Source organism: Bidens hawaiensis, unplaced genomic scaffold (assembly GCF_021521415.1).
Source record: "Bidens hawaiensis isolate Kalapana, Puna unplaced genomic scaffold, B.hawaiensis_p1.1 tig00009039_1, whole genome shotgun sequence".
In the NCBI taxonomy this organism is placed as follows: Eukaryota; Viridiplantae; Streptophyta; class Magnoliopsida; order Asterales; family Asteraceae; genus Bidens; species Bidens hawaiensis.
In genome coordinates, this window is record NW_027491661.1 from 836,189 (window position 1) to 857,367 (window position 21,179).

The 21,179-nt window shown below is 39.9% G+C and overlaps 1 protein-coding gene across 1 annotated transcript; it reads left to right on the forward strand.

The window, feature by feature from the left end:
* Positions 1-20,351: 20,351 nt before the first annotated feature.
* LOC143530858 (uncharacterized) lies at positions 20,352-21,179 on the forward strand. Its single transcript, XM_077026286.1, has one exon. The coding sequence runs from the start codon at positions 20,360-20,362 to the stop codon at positions 21,059-21,061; it is 702 nt and encodes a 233-aa protein (XP_076882401.1). The 5' UTR covers positions 20,352-20,359; the 3' UTR covers positions 21,062-21,179.

Consider the following 21,179-nt stretch of genomic DNA (forward strand, 5'->3'; position numbering starts at 1 on the left):
TTTGTGAGGATTTGACCGGAGAGATGGAAGTGAAGACTTGAGGAATGGAATGGAATGGAATGGAAATGAAACGGGGAAGGAGTCAAATACAAATACAAACAGGAGAAACGAATCACTTTCTACTTTCTCTCTCTCTCACACATCAAATCTTTATGTTTTTCTCTCTTTCTAGATTTTACATTTGTTTAATGTTTGTGGGGTGGTCAACTAGATTAACGGTAATTATCTATTGATCATCTTTTTAACTTTTTATGTTCTTTTATTTAAGACGAGTTAGGAGTATAAATGAACCGAGTTTGAACTTTGCTCGTTTAACTTAGGTCATAGGGTACACTTTAATGCCCAACATAAATTAAGATTACATGACACTTTAAATATGCATTAAACCACTCCTCACTGGTGTTAAGTTTGTTAACAAGGCTCATGGATTATGATTTTCACAAGTTAAAAGGAGCAATATGTATTAATTACTAATTAATTTGTTTTTGTTTATGGATTAAATCATTTCCTTTGGGTGAGGTGGAGTGAAAAAGAAAAAAGTGAGTGATGTGGTGTTTATGTGAAGTTAAGAGGGGTTAGAATATACAAAAGAAAAAAAAAGGTTTGTTTGGACTCATTGGCTAGAGCTTTAATAAGCTCGAGTCAATTTAATAAACTGGTTATAATTAATAAGCTCGAGTCAATTTAATAAACTGGTTATAATTAATTTATGAATGACTTGACTTTTGTTTAGACTCATTGGCTAGAGCTTTAATAAGCTCGAGTCAATTTAATAAACTGGTTATAATTAATTTACGAATGACTTGACTTATTTACATGTATGACCATAAATTTGGGCTGCTGAAAGGTTGTTTTGGTTGCCCGGTCAACCTTTCTTCTATATTCCCTTACTAGTTTTAGAGCCCGTGTCACACACGGGATAATTTAAATTATAAAATTATAAGTAAAACAAATAATTACGTAGCGTATATGAAAAAAATATATATTACATCTATGCATGTATTTAGACAATTTGTACATAAATTAATTTTATTTATATCACAAAATAATTTTTTTATATGAACTTAATAAAAAAATTCTCGTGCAAAATCGTACCCGAGAATGCTTCTTTCTATTGAAAAATTCATTCTCGAAAAAATTAATGTTGACATAAATATTTCAAATTTGATAAAAGTTATAAGCATTGATAGGCATGGGGTGGCATGTCGAGAGTGTTCGTAATCTTTTCTTAAATTTTAATAGTTGAGGGAAAAATAGTCAATTTGTCAAATCCCGAACCTTTTGATTATTTCAAAAAATGCCCTTAAAAATAAACTTGAAACCCGAGTCATATTTAAAATTCTAACTTTTATACGTTTGACATTTTAAAGTCAACACTTTAAACCCATAACAAATTTGACGATAAATCTATTTTGCATTCTCAAACTTTTGAAAATACTCAAAATTTTCATTTTTGACCCGTAATAAATTTCGACCTAAATGTATAAATGCAGTCAACTTGTACCAAACAATCTATTTACCAACTTTTAACCCATAAAATCAAATTTAACTTCCACAAAATACCCGAAATAATTTTCATTTGAGAAACATGATTTGTTGTTGATTTTTGGAATTCACCAAGTATTTTGATACATATAGTAAAATAATAGGTTAATATTTATATTTATAAAAATATATAGATATTATGTAATATAGTGTAAAAGGAAATAGAAAGTGTCACATTTATTTTACTTTATTAAAATAGGTAGATAGATTCACCCTCCTTTTCATTAGAACACCCTCATCCTTTCATTCATTCACTCTCTCAGCCTTTAACTTTTAAGTCACCTTTTCATTCCGATCGAAAACTAGTTCATATACAAACATGAAAAGCGTAAATGTGTTTATAATACGAATTCAGAAACCACTTTACTTAGTCGTGTCCAACGGGTAATCAATAGCAATTGTTATAACCCCACGATCTATGAGTGTCATTTTTAAACGACCTAGTTTTTTTTATCCAAAAAGGTAGCGGCACAACTTGTTACCCGTTTGCCTTATGTATTAATGTAAACTCTATTTTTATTGAAATATATTTAATTTGTAAAAAAAACAAAAAAGGTATTTCAATAGAGCCCAAGGGTGCGCGAGAAACACATGTTCATCATATTTCTTCAAAAACTCCTAACAATTATCTTATTTCTTCAATCTTAACCCGGAAGCTAAAACCCATAAGGTCGAAACCGAAGTTGATGCAAATGAGGTGAAAACAAATCGATCGAGGATGTACTTGAAAATGGTTCATTCTGGTTGAGGCATTGATAGAAAATCTTGCGCTCAATTGAGGTTTCACATAATATCATTTCTTTGATTGAGTTTCTGATTGAAGAATACAACTTTCTAAAGAGAAAGAATGACTGAAGAAGATGGAGAGAGAGCAAAACCTGTGATATAGGGGCGTGGATACTGGGAGGAATTTAAGTCATTGTATATTAGTTTTTTTTTATAATTCCAATTCATTAGGCATTAAAACGAACGAAGTACCTTATAAGTTTTGAAAGGGTTTCATGAAAGCTCAAATTCAGTTTTTGTAGTAATTACACCAAAGAAAATGAGAATCGAGAACAAAGGAACACCAACCTTATTACGAGTCAATAACTGAATTGTTATACAAGATGAATTTGATTAACAAATTACAACATTGAAAACTAAGAACAAACTCTAATTTTAGAGTATTTATCCTTAATTCTATCTAATAGAGAATGAAACTGAAAAGTGACATCTTTTACCCCTAAGGTTTAGGTAACGTTTTAAATCTCTCCTGAACTTGTCAACTATGAGTTATTGGCATAACCAGTCCCTGTACCTTTATGAACTAATAGAATATAACAAACATAGGCAGGGTCAGTGGCAGACATAGGTAATAGGCAGGGATAACCCGGATTACCCCTCAACTTCCATTTTGTAGCGTAATTTTTTTTATTTTCTTCATTTTATGTATCGGGTTACCCCTAAATTTTCTCCTCAAAGATTTTAAGAAGTCCACACATTAGTTAAAAACCCACACATTAGTAAACAGCCCACACAACTTAAAATAAAATAAAACAACAAAACATAATATATAATTTATAAAATATTAAAAAAAAAACATATTACCAAATCATCGATCCCTCAGCCACCACCAGGTCCACTACCGCCGTCTGCCAGCTGCTCCTCCAGCCAACTCCGTCTTCTGCCTCCGATTCACCATCAACTACCTCTGTTTTAGTCATAGAATCAAATATTCAAAGGTATTCTTCTAGTTTGTTTTTTTTTTGATTTTAGGGTTCATACATAAAAAAGATATAATTGGACTTTAGGTTAGGGCTTAGTTGTTAATTTTAGGTGATATTGTGTATTTGTTTATAATTAACATTTTAAATCTTACTTATATAATTAGGGTGCCTGGAACTTTGAAAACATGTCGCTTGCATCCAGTTTTCTAAGTTTAACACATCTAAGATAATTGTATTTTCTGAGATGCATGAGAATGATTTTACTATAAAAGAAAGATGGTGTCTGTTGGATGAGCTTAATGCCTTCTATCACTCTGTAAAGGAATATTTACAAAATTGGATTGACTACATGATCTTGCTCGTCTAATGGTGGAAACCGGAAAAGATCTTTCTTTTCCTTTGGTTTATCGGATACTGAAGCTAACGTTGATTTTACTGGTTGTAACCACAACCGTTGAAAGATGTTTTCTAAATTGAAGCTTATCAAAACGGATTTATGCAATCGAATGGTGACGATTATTTGAACTAGTTTGTGCAGTCAAAAGAGAAACATTTGATAAAGTAACGGAAGACGATGTAATGGCTTCATTTCAATCTATAAAATGCCGTAGAGGAGAGATCATCTATTAGGTAAGTGTTTTAACTTTATTTGTTATTGTCTTATTTTTTAAAATTATTTACATGATCAATGTACGATAAAAACAAAAATTTTTGGGTTACTTGAAATTTATTTCTGCCACTGACCAACAGTTTTCAATTTCTTAAACACATTTAACGAATCAAACACACCCTTAGTTTACACTTCTCTCTTTTGGTTTGTGTTGCAAGTAGGTGAGCTTGGGTTATAATAGTTTGAAGGGCCTAGTTGGGACCTAGACTTACAAAAAATATAGATTTTTTACACAACTGGCCTTGTGTGGGTAGGGACCCTCCTAAATCCACATATAATCCACCCTTGGTTTTGTGCATACACATTATTTGTGAAGGTGGTGTTGTCATCATGAGCATCATGCTAAAGACTCGAGATATCTTCAATATATTTGCATCATCCGTGATCTTAGTTTTTGAAATTGCCAACGCATAAGCTCAAGCTTTCATGAGAAAGCCTAGGCAATGTAGTTAGTCTAGTTTTAGTAGCTCAAGGTGAATGTGAGAGTGACAAAAGGATAAAAGGGAAAATTTTAAGATTCACTTTTTAAAGGGTAAATCAAGTTGTGTCCACCTAATTTGAAAACTTACAAAATTGTCCCTTAAATTACAAAGGCCTTCAACGTTTACTAAAAAACGCCCCACCCTATAATCCTCCAACCCAACTAAGTTTTTCCCCCACAGACTTCAACCAATTAAATATTTATGTTATTTATATTTAATTAATTTATAATTTTTTAGTACTGATTAACAAAGTTTTTTACCGTTACATTACTTTTTACAAAACTCTTCATTGCTGATTGAAACGCCACATATCATATAACATCCCTTTGTTAAAAGTTTTGACTACACATAGTCTTAACAAATTGTTCTTTGATCTCTTTTAGGAAAAAGAACATTCTGGAAATTTAGATATGGTTTATGTAGTAATGGAGTTGGTGCCTTTGGTTAAAAGGTGTACAATTAGATTGGCTTCGTCTTAGGTAAGGCCTAAACTCACATGCCAACAACCTAAAAACTAGTCAAGCCTAGACTTTGTTTAGACCTTCAGACCTCAGTCTCTCCTTTTTTAGGTAATCATGACAACATGTTATTGAGGATTCATGTGACCTGTCAATACCCTACTAATAAACATGATACGGTAAATCACAACTTATGCTGGACATGCGACTTTCAAGAGATCATGACAGAAAACTAATAGAAACAAGATTCGAGTAAGAGATCTCCTCTACAAATGAATCATGTGTTTAAAACTAGGCCACCACTTGAAGTTTTGTATAACTCATTTACATCTCTGCCAATAGTTTTATGTATCCAATGTTTATCTGCTGATACTCGATTAGACGTTTGAGTATGATCTTACAAATTAAGTTACGCATAGTGTGAACTATATTGAGCTAATACCCCGCGATGTTCATTGTTTTCTTTTTGTTTAGATATAGAGTCGTATTATTAGACGACAATATTTAGTAAATGATTGTGGCATTCTTATAACATTTGGTATCATAAAATCTTTTTATATATGTTATTATAAAGTGAAATGCCTGTTATTTTTTTTAATAATGCAACTTGAATCCATTTCCACTAAAATAAGTGTAAATCTATTTACTAAAGAATTCATGTATTTACAGTTTCATATTTAATAAACTATTTTTTCTGTAAAAAAAACATATAAATAATTTACGACTACACTCAATTCGAATATCATGTTATTTTTTTTTTAAACACACATACCCCTAACTTTTAGTTTCTGTTTTCAATGGGACTTGAAACATCACCAACCAGAAATGATGCCACCTTTGAACACTTTGGTACCAGGGCCGGCTGGAGGGTGGCGTCGGTTGGACCGCCGGTCGGGGCACATAATTTTTAGGGGCCAAAATTTTTTTATCTATATTTTTTATATATACATTTTAAAATATAAAACTTATAAAATATGAATTGCTCTTTTATCATCTTATAATTATTGGGTTCGAAATTATTTTTTATCCACAATCCATTTAATTAAGTTTAAATTATTGAGCCCAAACTAAAACTAAAAACTAAAAAAAATTAAATAAAAACCCTATGCAAAATAAAAGAAATAGCAATCGATGAAATTTCTCTTTGGTTCTTTCCTTCTTTGCGAATGCTGAATAACGACCAACCTAGCCGACCACCACTGTTGGTTCGTTGTTAACCACCAGGCTCCTCCACGGTTGACTAAGCTAGCCACCAACGACCAAGCTATTTTTTTCCAATGTTAGGACTTAAAAGAGTTTCATGAATCATTGGTTAATCGTTAATTATTACAGTATTTGATTTTAATAATATATTTTTCTATGTTTATTGTTATAACATTAAGCCTCGTTTAAAAAAAATAGATTATATATTTTATTACTCGTAAAGGCTATGGACCTTTTTTTCCGGCTCGGCCGATGAAGAGGTAGGTCCCAGCAGAGCCCAGTTGGACCCGCAAGACTCACCTCAAAGAGGGACGTCTGCGCAGTTGAACCCGCAAGACTCACCTTCAACAGGGACGTCTGCGCAAAGACTAAACTCGCAAGACTCACCTTTGAAGAGGGACGTCTGCGCAGAAACCAACTGGATCCGCAGGACCCACCATGCTCAGAGACGTGACGTCCTTACGCGAAGTACGCAAGCTGTTCCCGCAGGAAAAGCCTCCCAATGGTGAAGTACCCCGCCTGTTCCCGCAGCTGCGGATACAAGCCATCAGGGAAGGCTGCCTGCGCAGCAAGGCTACACGCACAAGGCACTTAACTCTTAAATAATTCAGTAATGTCACCTGAAGGAGTGAGCAAGCCGGGAACACTCCCGCACAAAGCCGGGAACACTCCTGCACAAATGAGCCAGTCCGTACGATACTGGAGGATCTTTTGTACTGTACCTGACGAGGTATGGACAAAAGATCTGACCAAAGATACGACAGCTCACTGACAACAGTATGACGAGCAGCACGCTCTTGTACTGTATGTCACTATCAGCCGCTGCCTACTCACCAACCTGTCGGAGGACGTGCATAGCCTGCAGTTGGTGGAACAGGAATAGTACACAGCCGGCCTGGTCACTATCAGCCGCTGCCTACCCACCAACCACCAGCATGGCACGTGCGTAGCCCACAGTTGGCAGAACAGGAATACTATTCAGCCGGCTGTACCTTCTTGGAAACCTACCTTCGGCTATAAATACTCCAACACCTTGGAATGGTAAGGATATTACATTATCTGATATCCCATTATCTTATCTTCTCTAGCAATCTCTTAATATACACTTATATTCAAGAGCAATCTAGTCTGATTCTCACGCCGGAGGGTGGTCACAAGGAGGTACCCCCCCTTCTCAGTGACGAGCTCACGGTGTCTGTTTTGCAGGTCATCAGAAGAACCATCTTTGCCGGACCTAACCCCTCGTGGGAAATATCTATTTAACCCCCAGATTATCCGTAATCTGCCCGGGGTCAATTAGTGTTTCTTCATTGGCGCCATCCGTGCATAAAAGCTAGAACTAATTCATTCAGTTTTTTCAAACCTCCGAAAAGATGGTTAACGTTACTCCGGTCCCCAGGCCAGGGAGTAACCAAGAAACCCCGGTAACCACAACCCCAGCTACTGGGGGGAACACCGGCGAATACACACATTTTACGAACACTACCCCGATTACCCAAGCCGGGGCAAGTGCAATAAATTTTACGAACACTACCCCGGTTACCCGAGCCGGGGCAAGTGCAGTAAACAATGCTTCACTGGGATTCACCAATACCCAGTTGGAGAGACAACAGACGAGGCTCCCCCGCCAAACACTCGAACAAGTTAAAGCGTGGGCGGAAAAACGTCAAAGGGAATTCCAAGCTGAGTTGGATGAACGCTTACGTTCACTCCAACAGGCTGACGAATTCAGAAGCACTCGACAACAGCTCAACATGAGCAATGAGTGCGAGTACTTGGACGATGATTCGGAGGAATCCGACACCGACGTAAACCCTCGCCATAAGGCGAAAGGGAAGCGTAAGGAAACGGAATTCCAACCAAGAAGGAATTTTGGAGAAACCTTCAAACCAAAAAACGCGGGTGGAAACCCACGTGACTTCTCTAAAACCTTCAGACCAACCGCTGCAAATGCGGGAACCTCTAAGTTTGCAAGGGACATTGCGGAAGCAATCACCCCAAGAAGTGCCAAACAGATGTCCAACATCGGCACCTATGATGGTATATCCGACCCAGACGATCATTTGAACAGATTCATAGCGGGGGCAACTGTCAGCAACTGGACGGAACCCACGTGGTGTTATATCTTCCAGATGACGTTGGTTGGAGCAGCCAGAGCGTGGTTTGACCGTCTACCGGTCCACCACATCTATGATTGTGCAGACTTCCAACAGAAGTTTAGCCAACACTTCAGCCAACAAAGAAAGTATACCGAAGAGCAATGGACAATCCTCAATTGCATTCGAGAGGAAGATGAATCTTTGCTAGACTTCATCACACGCTTCAACTCAAAGAAGCTAAGTCTGGGTAATATTAGCGAAGATCTTGTTCGCGCTGCTTTCATCCAGGGCACAAAAGACCCAGAACTCATCCGCACCTTAACGGGTAAAGATGGCATGCCATCCACATGGGATGCCATCATGACAGCAGCTAAACGCTTCGCGGAAACGGAAAAGCAACTGGGTAGAGATCTTCCCCAGAGCACAAACCTCTACACCCAGAAAACAAGAGAAAACAATGTCCTTACCGCCCGACTAAACAAAAAGAGGAAGCTAGGCATTAGGCAGTCAAGGGTAAACTTTGACACCTCATCCGGCTCGCACCCTCGGTTAGGGGGAAAGGATAACATGCCGTCGTCAAACCGGAACTCCAGATGGACGCCACTCACCAAAAGCGTCACCGAGATATTCGACACCGAGAGACTCCCATGGCCAAAGGCTCCAATAATCCGAGAGCGTCACAACGCTGATCAGAGCAAATTCTGTGACTTCCACAGGACAAGAGGCCACAACACCGAAGAATGCGTAGACTTGAAGGACATCGTCAAAGCATTTGTCAGAGATGGGACGCTCACGCACCTCGTGGCGTAATGAACGCTGAGCAGGCTAATGCGTGTAGAACCCCAGTTGGGGAAAACATGAATAAAACTGCAGCTTCAATGTCGGAGACTACATACTGCGTAAACAACGAGATTCCGAACCAAGTAAATATCGGCTCGAAAGACTCGATGACACTCCCAAGAACATGGAAGGAAGCTCAATTACACAGTCTGCATGTAGATCAATTCCAAACTTGTAAAAGAAAAGGCCTAGAGCCACTTCTAAAGGAAATGATTCTCCTTATCACATTGACGCTGATGGTCTTACATTTATACTTAATGAACTTTCCACACTGATATGCCGGTCTTCACCGCATACATAAGTGGGAAAACAAGTCGTTGCGTGTGGAAGGCGGCAAAACCCGCATAAACACAAAAAAAGGCAAACCTTCAAGCAGGTCAGTCATAGGTAAAGTTGGGTCATCCCACTAAATGAAAGTGCCGGTCCTACCCGCACAAATCATGATAAAGGAAACCGAACTAACCTATTGACAACCGCGCGTCGAACGGTTAATTATTCAAAACACTGATGCCGGTTTTCACCGCATAAATAAGTGAAGAGAAGTCGTTGCGTGTGGAAGGCGGCAAAACCCGCATAAACACAAAAAACGGCAACAATTTCTAAGGAAAAGATGAGGGAAACCTTCACGCAGGTCAGTCATAGGTAAAGTTTGGTCATCCTACTAAATGCAAGTGACGGTCTTACCCGCACAATCATGATAGAGGAAACGGAACTTTAACCTATTGACAACCGCGCGTCGAACGGTTAACTTATTCAGAACACTTAGAAAATATCTTCAAGGAAAAAATGAGGAAAACCTCCACGCAGGTCAGATATAGGTAAAGTTTAGCCATCCTACTAAGTGCAAGTGACGGTCTTACCCGCACAATCACGAAAGAGGAAGCAAAACTTTAACCTATTATCTGCCACGTTGATAGGTTAACTTATTCAAAGTACTTAAGAAATTGCTAAGTTAAACTAAAGTATGCACAAGCGAATCATATATTGTTTATGCGGCAAAACAAGTGTCAAATTAAACTATAATATGCATGAGCAAGTCGTATAACGTTTATAAAGCAAGAGTGACGGTCCTACCCGCACAAAGGATTTACATTCCATAAAAATTCAAGTATTACAAGAATGGCCGGGTTTCTACCCGCCTACAAGAGTGTAAATCTATACAAAAACATAAACCTATCCTAACAGTGGGAAAGGATCTAAGGGTTCAAGCTTCAGGACCACTCCCTCCAAACCCACTTGTAGCCGCACCATCAGTTGGCTGTGGCGGTTCAAGGAAGGTCTTGAGAATGGTTAACCCATCATCAGCAGCAGCAACTTCGTTCACCTTCTCCATCACTGGATGCGGGAAGGCAGCATACTGGTTCACTGCTTGGTCATAAGCAGCTTCAGTATCCACATCATATAAAGGGAGGTTGGAAGGTGGGATGCCCTTCTCAACGAACCCTAGACCAAGCAGGAAGCCAGCCTTTTCCCCATCCTCATGAGAAGCGTTGAGGGCTGCGCTCATGGCATCGTCATATGATGTGTCCGTGAAGACCCGATGCACAACCTACAAGAAAAAATAAAAGTATCAAAACCTTTTCTTAGTACAAAGAAAAGCGTAAAGACGTTATGAAGCTAAGCTTACCTGCGACAACGCTTCTCGTAGAAGCCATTCCTTGGTAACCAGAGCCTCCTGGAGGGCAGCTTGAGCTTGGTTACGGGCGCGTCCGGCTTCACTTTTGTTAAGGTTGGCAAGCAACACTTCTTTAGCCGCAGCCTCTTCGACGCCCTTTAGCTTACGCTCAGTATGGTCAAGCACGCCCCTCTGGTCCAAGATTTCTTGGAGCTTCTTGGCGTCTTCCATGGCCAAGGCATCATGAGCCTGTTGGAGCCTCTCTAGTTTGGCTTTAAGTTCCTCATTCTCGAGGCGTAGAAGCTCAGCAACAGCTTCAGCCTTGGTGGCCCTCTCAGTTGCGTTCCGTGCAGTTTCCTTAGCCAGCCGAAGCTGTTCGTTAACAGCTTGGGCAGCCTTGGAACGGGCCTCGAGACGGGCCTGAACTTCAACCTCAAGGGCCTTGAAGGCCTTCTCCTTATCCGCAGCAACGGCGGAGAGCCTCCTGTTCTCCTCCCGGACAGCCCGCGCTTGAGCTACTTCTTGGATACGAGCTGCTTTTAACTTGTCGTTTTCACGACAGAGCAGCTCGACGTGCGGCTGCATCCGGGCAAGGAGAATTCGAAGCTCGTTTGTCAGCCTACCCTCCTGGTAGCTTGACATAGCTTCTCCCAGTGCACCACTGGGGGCGGCGTGGCGCGCCCACTCGACGCAGTCCACAGCCGTCCGAAGGGTAGTTCCCCGGCGGATGTTCCACCGCGGAACAAACACCTCATTCGAATCCGACGCTGCAAAAACAAAAAGCAGTTAGGAAAAGATGATAAAAAAAACATAACAGGCAATAATAACCCTACGCACCTGTAGGGTCGACGACAAGCCTGTAGCCGCCAAACCCATCACCCGAACCTAACGGATATCCATCCAAGAGGTCAGGCAGATGGGAAGGAGGCAGAGATTGGCTAGACGCCGCAACCCCGGACATACCTGAAGGACCGGCCGTAGTCGCCAGCGCCTGAGGAGGCATGGCGGAGGCCGCCGTGGTAGAGACCAACGGATTTGAACTCACCGGAGGTGAACTCACAACCACGGTCGTCGCTGCGGAAGAGACCACAGAAAAACTCACCGCCGGCTCAGTGAAAGAATCAGTGAATATGGCACTGACAACCGGCGGAGACGTCGTCACAGTTGGAGCAGTTGCCTCAACCGAGTGAGCAACTGAACCAACTGAAGCAGGCGCAGCCGCCTGGGTCATCGCCTCAGGTAGGTTGACCAAACCTACCATCATGGGTCCGGAGGTGCTCCTCCCCGCTCCACCCTGGAATGCGGTAGCATCCACGCCTACACGAAGACAATATATTTAAGCATAATGGCGGAAAGATATGAAGTTAAAATTAAAGGAAGTTTGTACTTACGAGTCCTCTTGAGCTTGAAGGTACGAACAGGCGGGGACGAACCCGATGGAACCGGCCTCTTTACGCCGGTCACCGTCGCTGTACTGGGCTGCACGGAGGTGACAGCCGTCTCAACCTCCGGAGCAGTGATCTCAACACCACCAGGGTTCCCCGCCACCTCCTCACTTTCGGTCTCTGAGTCAGACCAATTCACCGGATCGGCAGTGGAGGCAACCTTCGCCTTCCCCTTCCCGCCAGCAGCCTTCTTCTTCCTCACGAAGAATGGACCATCTGCGGATTCCTCATCAGAAGATGACAAGATTAGAGGAATTCCAGCAGAGGTTTGAGCATTGACAGGTCTAGGGTTAAACAACTCCTTACCTGGCCGCGTGGCGCTTAGAATCGGGTGGCCCGGCGGGTAGACCTCCACGAACCGATCCGTCGTTTGCTCAAGGATGGGCAACTCGTTCTCATCTAGAGCACGAGTACCCATCCGAGCGGGACCATCACTCTCCCGCGGCTGAAGGAGAGACTGCAAGTCGTTTCCCTCTGAAAACAAAAAGAAAAAACGGTTAGACAAAAACCCTAAATTAACGGATAATATGAAGCATACCGTAAGGGACAGAGTTCAAACCGTATTCGAGGACGATGGGAATCTGTGACGCCTCCTTCCACACCCGGCTCATCCCGAGCATCACCATCCCGGACTCCGCAAAGCGGTAAACCGGAGACTGGATCCGGGAAACCTTGGAGAACCATTCCGCCTCCTGGTAGTTGGAGGCGTGAAGGTTCGGGAGAGCTCTCCCGTTCTTGAACGTCATCGCTATGGGGACGACGCGAGCGGAGATATAGAAGAACTCCCGCTTCCAAGATCGAAGACTGCGCTCGGTAGCGCAGATCTTCAAACCCTTGATCCGATTGACCAAGGTATACCACCCCTGGATGCACCTCCAGGAATAGAAGGTCATCAGGCGGTCAACATGGGGCTCCACACCCAGAATGAGACACACCCACTCGAAATGGCGGATCTTGGCGATCGCCATTGGGTGTACCTCAGTCAGATGCACACCGTGTCTCTCCAGAACACGGTATACAAACTTCGTCAATGGGAACCTGAGATTCCCATAGATGAAGAATGCAGCGTACACCCCTATCTTGCCCTTGGGGGCATCGTACACCGTCTGATGAGGTGCAGGAAACTCAGGCTCGAAAGGCTCGAGCATGAACTTCCTGACGACGTACTGATAGAGGTCGACCAGAAGAGCACACTGGCACTCGCCAGCAGTACTCTTTTCATCCCTGTCCGAGGTGGACGACGGATTCTCGGCATACACGTCAGACTCCTCGGCGGTAGCCTCAAGATCATGAACAGAAGACATGTTTGGGATGTAAAGGAACGATTTCAGGAGAATGCTTGACAGAAAAGTTAAGAGTATTCGCCGGAAATCGTTTAGAAGAAGAAGAGAGGTGAAACTGTGAGTTGAGATGCAACCTCTCCTCCCTTTATATACTCATCGCAATGAATGCGATGAATTTAATGCGGAAGAGAGAGGAAAACGCTGGTGCAATGAAACTATGACACGTGGAAAAAGCAAGCTGGCAACAGCTGTTGACAGGACGCGTGCCGTAAACTTCGCGGCCACGAGCCCGAAAACTCGCGCCCACGCGCCTGAAAAAGCGTCTGGAATGACCATATACTGTCACGTCGTCATAACTTCCTGCACGTCCTGACACTGTCAGAAGAAACTGTCGGACAACGTTTCAACAGTTTGGACTGTTCTTATCCTTTCACCAACTCTTCGAATTTCAAAAAGATTCAAAAAGATTCAAAAGTAAGCGGGACTATACCCCTTACCTTGGCAACCAAGTAACTATAAGATGGGTGCGGGTACAGTGTCAAGGCAAAACCCTTCACATACTTAGCACCCGCAGGGAATTGAAGCCAGGAATACCTTGGAAGTAAAGTAACTATAAGACGAGTGCGGGTACAGTGTCAAGGCGAAACCCTTCACATACCTAGCACTCCGCAGGGAATTGAAACCAAGAAGGATCTTCTGGGCCATGCTTGCGGAAAAGGGAATAACATCCCCGCATAGCGGGAACGTCGAGAACTAGATTGTTTGAAGCTCCAAGATGGAATTGGTTGTTTTAACATAATTGATCACCATGTTCAAAACTACCAAAACCTCAGGGAGAATCTATACAAGTGGAACTCAACGCTCCTGACTTGCGAGGAGGTTACAGACCTACCCGCATCATACCCAAAGATCAAGCAGAAAAGTCGGGAATTTCTGCACGTGACATTAGGACTTCCGCGGGAAGAATCCCCATGGAAAACCTTAAAACTAAACCCTTTTCAAAACCCTTTGCTTAAGTCCAAAAGTTCACCTCACTTATTAACAATTCATGAGAAGAACATTGGACTGGGGGACTTGAAGAGGTAGGTCCCAGCAGAGCCCAGTTGGACCCGCAAGACTCACCTCAAAGAGGGACGTCTGCGCAGTTGAACCCGCAAGACTCACCTTCAACAGGGACGTCTGCGCAAAGGCTAAACTCGCAAGACTCACCTTGAAGAGGGACGTCTGCGCAGAAACCAACTGGATCCGCAGGACCCACCATGCTCAGAGACGTGACGTCCTTACGCGCAGTACGCAAGCTGTTCCCGCAGGAAAAGCCTCCCAATGGTGAAGTACCCCGCCTGTTCCCGCAGCTGCGGATACAAGCTATCAGGGAAGGCTACCTGCGCAGCAAGGCTACACGCACAAGGCACTTAACTCTTAAATAATTCAGTAATGTCACCTGAATGAGTGAGCAAGCCGGGAACACTCCCGCACAAAGCCGGGAACACTCCCGCACAAATGAGCCAGTCCGTACGATACTGGAGGATCTTTTGTACTGTACCTGACGAGGTATGGACAAAAGATCTGACCAAAGATACGACAGCTCACTGACAACAGTATGACGAGCAGCACGCTCTTGTACTGTATGTCACTATCAGCCGCTGCCTACTCACCAACCTGTCGGAGGACGTGCATAGCCTGCAGTTGGTGGAACAGGAATAGTACACAGCCGGCCTGGTCACTATCAGCCGCTGCCTACCCACCAACCACCAGCATGGCACGTGCGTAGCCCACAGTTGGCAGAACAGGAATACTATTCAGCCGGCTGTACCTTCTTGGAAACCTACATTCGGCTATAAATACTCCAACACCTTGGAATGGTAAGGATATTACATTATCTGATATCTCATTATCTTATATTCTCTAGCAATCTCTTAATATACACTTATATTCAAGAGCAATCTAGTCTGATTCTCACGCCGGAGGGTGGTCACAAGGAGGTACCCCCCCCCCTTCTCAGTGACGAGCTCACGGTGTCTGTTTTGCAGGTCATCAGAAGAACCATCTTTGCCGGACCTAACCCCTCGTGGGAAATATCTATTTAACCCCCAGATTATCCGTAATCTGCCCGGGGTCAATTAGTGTTTCTTCAGCCGAGGTATTTAAATCCTCGGAGACGGCCCTGTTTGGTACAATTGGGCAGCCCTTCGGTGAATATCATCTTAAGTTACATTAGTTTTTAAATAAATCAAACATATTCATATACAGTATACGATAACTACTTAAATGGTTCTTTTACATTGTTGTATAATAATATATTCTCTCACTTATTCTTCAAATACATTGAACCCATTATAATTCTGATTAAACATGTTTAAACATTAAAATTTTAAATGTATCTTGTAAAAAGCCACATGTTGGAATGAATTGGCCAATTGAAGTTGCTTTATATCGGTTTTGATTATTGAAGGAATAGCACAATTTAAGTTTACAATTTAAAACAAGAAAGATAATTATTTGATAGCATATGCTTAGAAGTTCCTAGCACAACTAGCGGAGTGGGACCGGCTAATAGTTCCCTCGTGTATTTCATATGTTTTATGGACCAATTTTTTAAAATATAGAACATATGGTTAGATCCGTTGAATCCAAGCCTCCAAGCTTTGACCAATATACATGAATGAAAGATGAGACACAATTAGATATGTGTTCATCAGTTCTTTACGTATGTAATAAAAAACATGAATGTTATGGTAAACCCACAAGTAAAACATACCTGTTACAGCAGAGAGAGTAGCCATGGCTGATGGGAATCCTCTTGATGACATGATAGTCAGCTTGGTCGAGTTCCCCTTTAGGATGTATGTTAGTGATGGGGATTAGGGTTCTTGAGAAAACCGAATATAAAGAGATAGGGGTCACGAATTTCTTAAGTGTGAGAGTTAGGTTTTTCTTATGATGTTAATATATCTTTCCCATTTATTTATATATATACATCCAAGGGGAAACCCTTGATTAGCAAATAATGGCAATATGGTTCATCAACAATTACCTAGCCAATATACTAACAAGGTATAATTAATTTTGATCTATATTTAAATGATAATGATGGCCACACATACATATATATATATATATATCCATATATTTATTCTTACAATACGTACCTAAACTAATAAAAGAAAATAATAAGAATGATACGGCAGTCCAATAATCCTTATTGGCTATTTTTTTGCTCAAATTTCTAAAAATTTTTTATAGGCATTCTAAAAACTTTCCATATTATAAATAAAGTTTATATATTCTAAAATTGGACAATTTCTAATAAAATAAATAATGTTTATTACAATTTAAATGAGAAAATATAAACCTATAAATGGAATTGAAGTATTTAACCATTTTCAAGTTTAATTTATAATATATGATTACGTTGTCTGAGCCGACGGATTTGGTTCAAACGTTGTCTTTGTCAATGGGTTTGGATGAACATTAATGAAAGGCCAAGTTATTTTATAAAGGATGACAAAAATGAGAAGTATTTATAGCCAAACAAAAAAGCCTATAAAAAACATAGCTTAAAATTTAATAAAAAAACCGACAAAAAGTAAAAACAAAGAAATGTTTTCACCATATTCCTTGTTAAAAAAATACAATGCTGAGAGAAAAAGATCATTGTGTTTTTTTGTGTATTATTGTGTTTTGTGTTTATTTTCATTATTGATTGTGTTTTTTTTTTTGACATTGTATTTTTTTCTTAATATTGCGTTATAAAACTCAAAATTGTGTTATAATTTGTTCGACGTTGTGTTGTATTTTGCGATATATCATTTCTTTTTTAGTTATAATTATGTCTTTTGTTTATTTTCATCATCGTGTCTTTGATCTCGACATTGTGATTTTTTTTTCTGGGAACGAGAATGATAGAGGAACATTTGAGTTTTTAATTTTTTTTCGTTTTTTATTTATATTTTGAGCTATGTTTTTTTTTAATTATTTTTTTGAGTTTTTTGTTAGGGGATTTTTTTGTATGACAAAAATCTTTTTCACAGATCTCATTTTTTACTTTCTGTTAGGGGATTCTTTTGTATGACAAAAATCTTTTTCACATATCTCATTTTTTACTTTCTTTCCATTTTAACCTTTCCTCGTTAATGAAATCTATATAAAAAAATAGCGTTATTTTGAAAATCTCTTAAATCGGGCTATTTTGACAATTTTGTCAATTTAATTCAATAACCGTAGATGTTCTATCAGGTGTCAAATTAAAGTAGACACCTATTGAGGAATATGACGTAAGAAAGTTTGTTTTATTTCCCATCCCTTCAAATCTTACCAAATACCTAACATAACCGTCAATTTTCTAAACCCATTTTATGAAAAATAACTTAATAATAAACCACACCCAAACACGTATGCATACACAAAGACGATCTGGGAGGAAGACAGAGCCACCCCTAATGATCCACAAAAGTTTATATGTGTTCTTAGTGACTAAAAAGTTATGGTTGATAAAATATTTGCTACCGAACAAACCAATATTTGTCCATAGATACAAAATTACAAATATCTAGTACTGAGTCACCCCTCATGATTCATGAATACAACCAATCATGTTTATCCATTGATTAAACCATCTAAGGGCTAGGATCAGTTCTCACAACCTTGTATATTTTAAGGTTCTAACTTGTCTAACATGTGTTGGTACACGTGCATGGATATAACATAATTATGTAACTTATGTTAACGTTAACTGATTAAGAAACTATATGTCCACACGTACATTTAAAACAAGTTGGAACCAATATATAGAATGAACTTGAAAAAGGAATTTTATGACGAAAACAAACGAGTTACATGAGTTGTTAGTCGAACTTAATATTGTTACATTGCGCAAAACATATGAGATGCTTAAGCTTTCACGAAGCGGTTGAAATGTTGAATTTGGCAACCTACTCGTCAGGGGCGGACCTACATAGTGGCCCTCGGGGTTCCGGGACACCAATGATTTTTAAAATATCTTTAAAAGAGATATAGAAATTTTTTGAAGCACCCCATATAAATTTAGCAATATAGTAATTAGGGTTTTATAAGTTTATAGCATCAGACCACATATAGAAGAGAACCCTGCTGCTCAATGCTCAAGCCCCAACTCCTCAATGCTGCTCAAGGCTCCGCCGAACCGCCCCTAGCCCGCCCCCTGCCGCCGCCGTGCTTTTGCATGATCTAAACTGTGTTACTCTCCTCAAACCCTAACTCCATTGGCTTAGTGAAGATGATGAAGTCATGTCTATTTTTGTTTTTCGTATTCAATATATTGGTGGTACTCTAGTATACTCTTACAAGCTTAAAATTATCATCTTGTTATAAATATATTAACATTATGGTTATCAATTCTTAATATAGATTAGTTTCTTCTTCAAGTTTTCCTTTTCTATAAATATTCCATCTTATCTCATGTATTATACACACCTATTTCATAAAATCTCTCTCTCTTTATTCCTACATCTCCATCTCTTATGGTTTTGCTATTAGGCTAGTTTCAAAACACATCTTCATTTTTAATTTTTTTTTGCAATGCCTACACATAGTTGAAAAAAATTGACTATAACCGAATCGGAAACCAAAACTAACCGAAAAAACCAAAACCGAACGGTTTGTATATTCAAAAAACCGATGACTTTTGTTTCGCCTAGAACTGAACCAAACCGTGCACAGCCCTTATTGTATCTCCTTCCCACATGTGTATAGAGTTTTAAATGACTATGGTGTAACATACATATAAACATCTTATACACTTTTTAGTACTTAAAAAGATGATGCATTTTACAAATTGTCTTGGTGTTATGATTAGAGTTAAGGGGCAAGTTTTCACCAACATGATGAAGTAACTGCTTACAAGCACCAGTCAGCAGCAGCACCAACAGTTAAGAAGAAGAAGAAGAAGAAGAAGAAGAAGAAGAAGAAGAAGAAGTCAATAGCAGCAATAGCAACAACAACAATAACAACAACTACAACAAGGCGGCAGCGGCAGCAGCAGCAACAACAATCATAAGATGGTTGTAATATCATTATCATGAATATGAAGAGCACCCATTAATAAACCTTTGTTACTAGAAGATTATAGTTAGCTACTTCAAAGTTTATTATTATACTTCAAACCTTTGGGTTAATTGAAACTTGTATAAACAAAATACATATTCATCAAAAGAAAGGTAAAAATAAAACACAAGCTAACTTACAACTTACAAGGCATAATTTGGCTTGAGTAGAGTACAAGCCCGGTTTTCAGTTTAGACCTAAGATTATAATTATGAATCAAGCACCAAATTTGGCTCGTATAGTTATGAGCTCTGCCCAAGAATTGCAAGCACAAATGAAACCAAAGCGTCAAACTCTATGTAGCTTTATGTAAGAACGCTCATTGATTCACTTTTTGGAATAAACTGAATAATTTTATTACTAACTAATATTTTACCATCATTTGTTATTAGGCTAAAGGTATAATTGGATTGAACTAAAACAGAAAACTTAAATAAGCATTAATATTCAGCTTATTCATCTCGACCGGAAAATAAAATTGAAAAACCGAAAACCCAATTTGGTTTCGAATAAAAACCTAATGAAATTCGGTTTGGTTTCGGTTAGATCCGCCTCCGGTATATGGAAATGGAATAATCCGTTTTTATTACTTAATAGAAAATAGACGATTTGAAGGGTTTTGAATGTAAGTTCCAAATTATTAATAGGTTATAACTCAGCCACTGCCGCCGGCTCAGCCTTGTTCTGTTCAGCAGTTGGTTTCCCTCTTGTAGTTGAATACCGTCAAGGTTCAATTCCCATCTATTCAATCTTTAATAATATCTCCATTTGCTATCAATTCTATAACGCAATTAGGTTTCATTTTTGTTCCATTCTCATAAAACTGCCTTAGGGTTTTATTTCTTCTGTTAGAAATTGATTATCATATTTGACAAATTAAGTGTTTTTTTTAGGGTTTTTTATTTAATATTTGTTACAGATTCATCAGGATGAGTCTCTTAAACAAAAGAAAGAAACCAGAATCTAAACCAGGTGACGGTCTAGCTGAAGTCGACCGAAAAGTACTCGACGCCATCAAAAGCAGAAAAGAAATGGCCATCTGGTCACGCGACTTGAAGTCCGAAACCAATTTACCCGATCAAGTTATCAACAAGTCTATCAAAAACCTTCTAAACGCGTCGCTGATAAAGGAAGTCGTTCACGTGCAACAAAAGGGTCGAAAACACTACATTGGAGCGGATTTTCAACCGTCAACGGAAGTCACAGGCGGTTCGTGGTATAACGACGGCGTGCTTGATGTAGCCTACGTTGATCAACTCAAAGACCTTTGTTTAAAGATCATTCGCAGGTTAAAGGTTGCAACGGCTGACGGCGTTTATGATTTTTTTAAGGCGAATAGGCTGACTAACACGGAGTGCACGAGCCAGCAGATTATTGAGATTTTGAGGTCTATGGTTTTGGATAATATGATAATTGATGTTAAGAGCACTGGATTAGGGGAGTACCATTCGATTCCTGTTGGTCAAGTGTGTTACAGATGTCTGCCGACTGGAGGTGCGAATCAGGGTCCAAAGGCAGGGGCTTTGGTCTCGGTTCCTTGTGGGGTTTGTCCGAGAATTAGACAGTGCACGCCTGATGGACTTATCTCTCCGTCTACATGTGTTTACTACACAAAATGGTTAGATTTCTGATGAAACTATGTTTTCGGTTGATGGTCTGGTTTTGGATGTATATTTAGGGGTTTGGTTTCTTGATCTTTGTTTTATTTTTTTAATACTGTTTGGATTTCGTTCGGTAAGACTGTGTTGA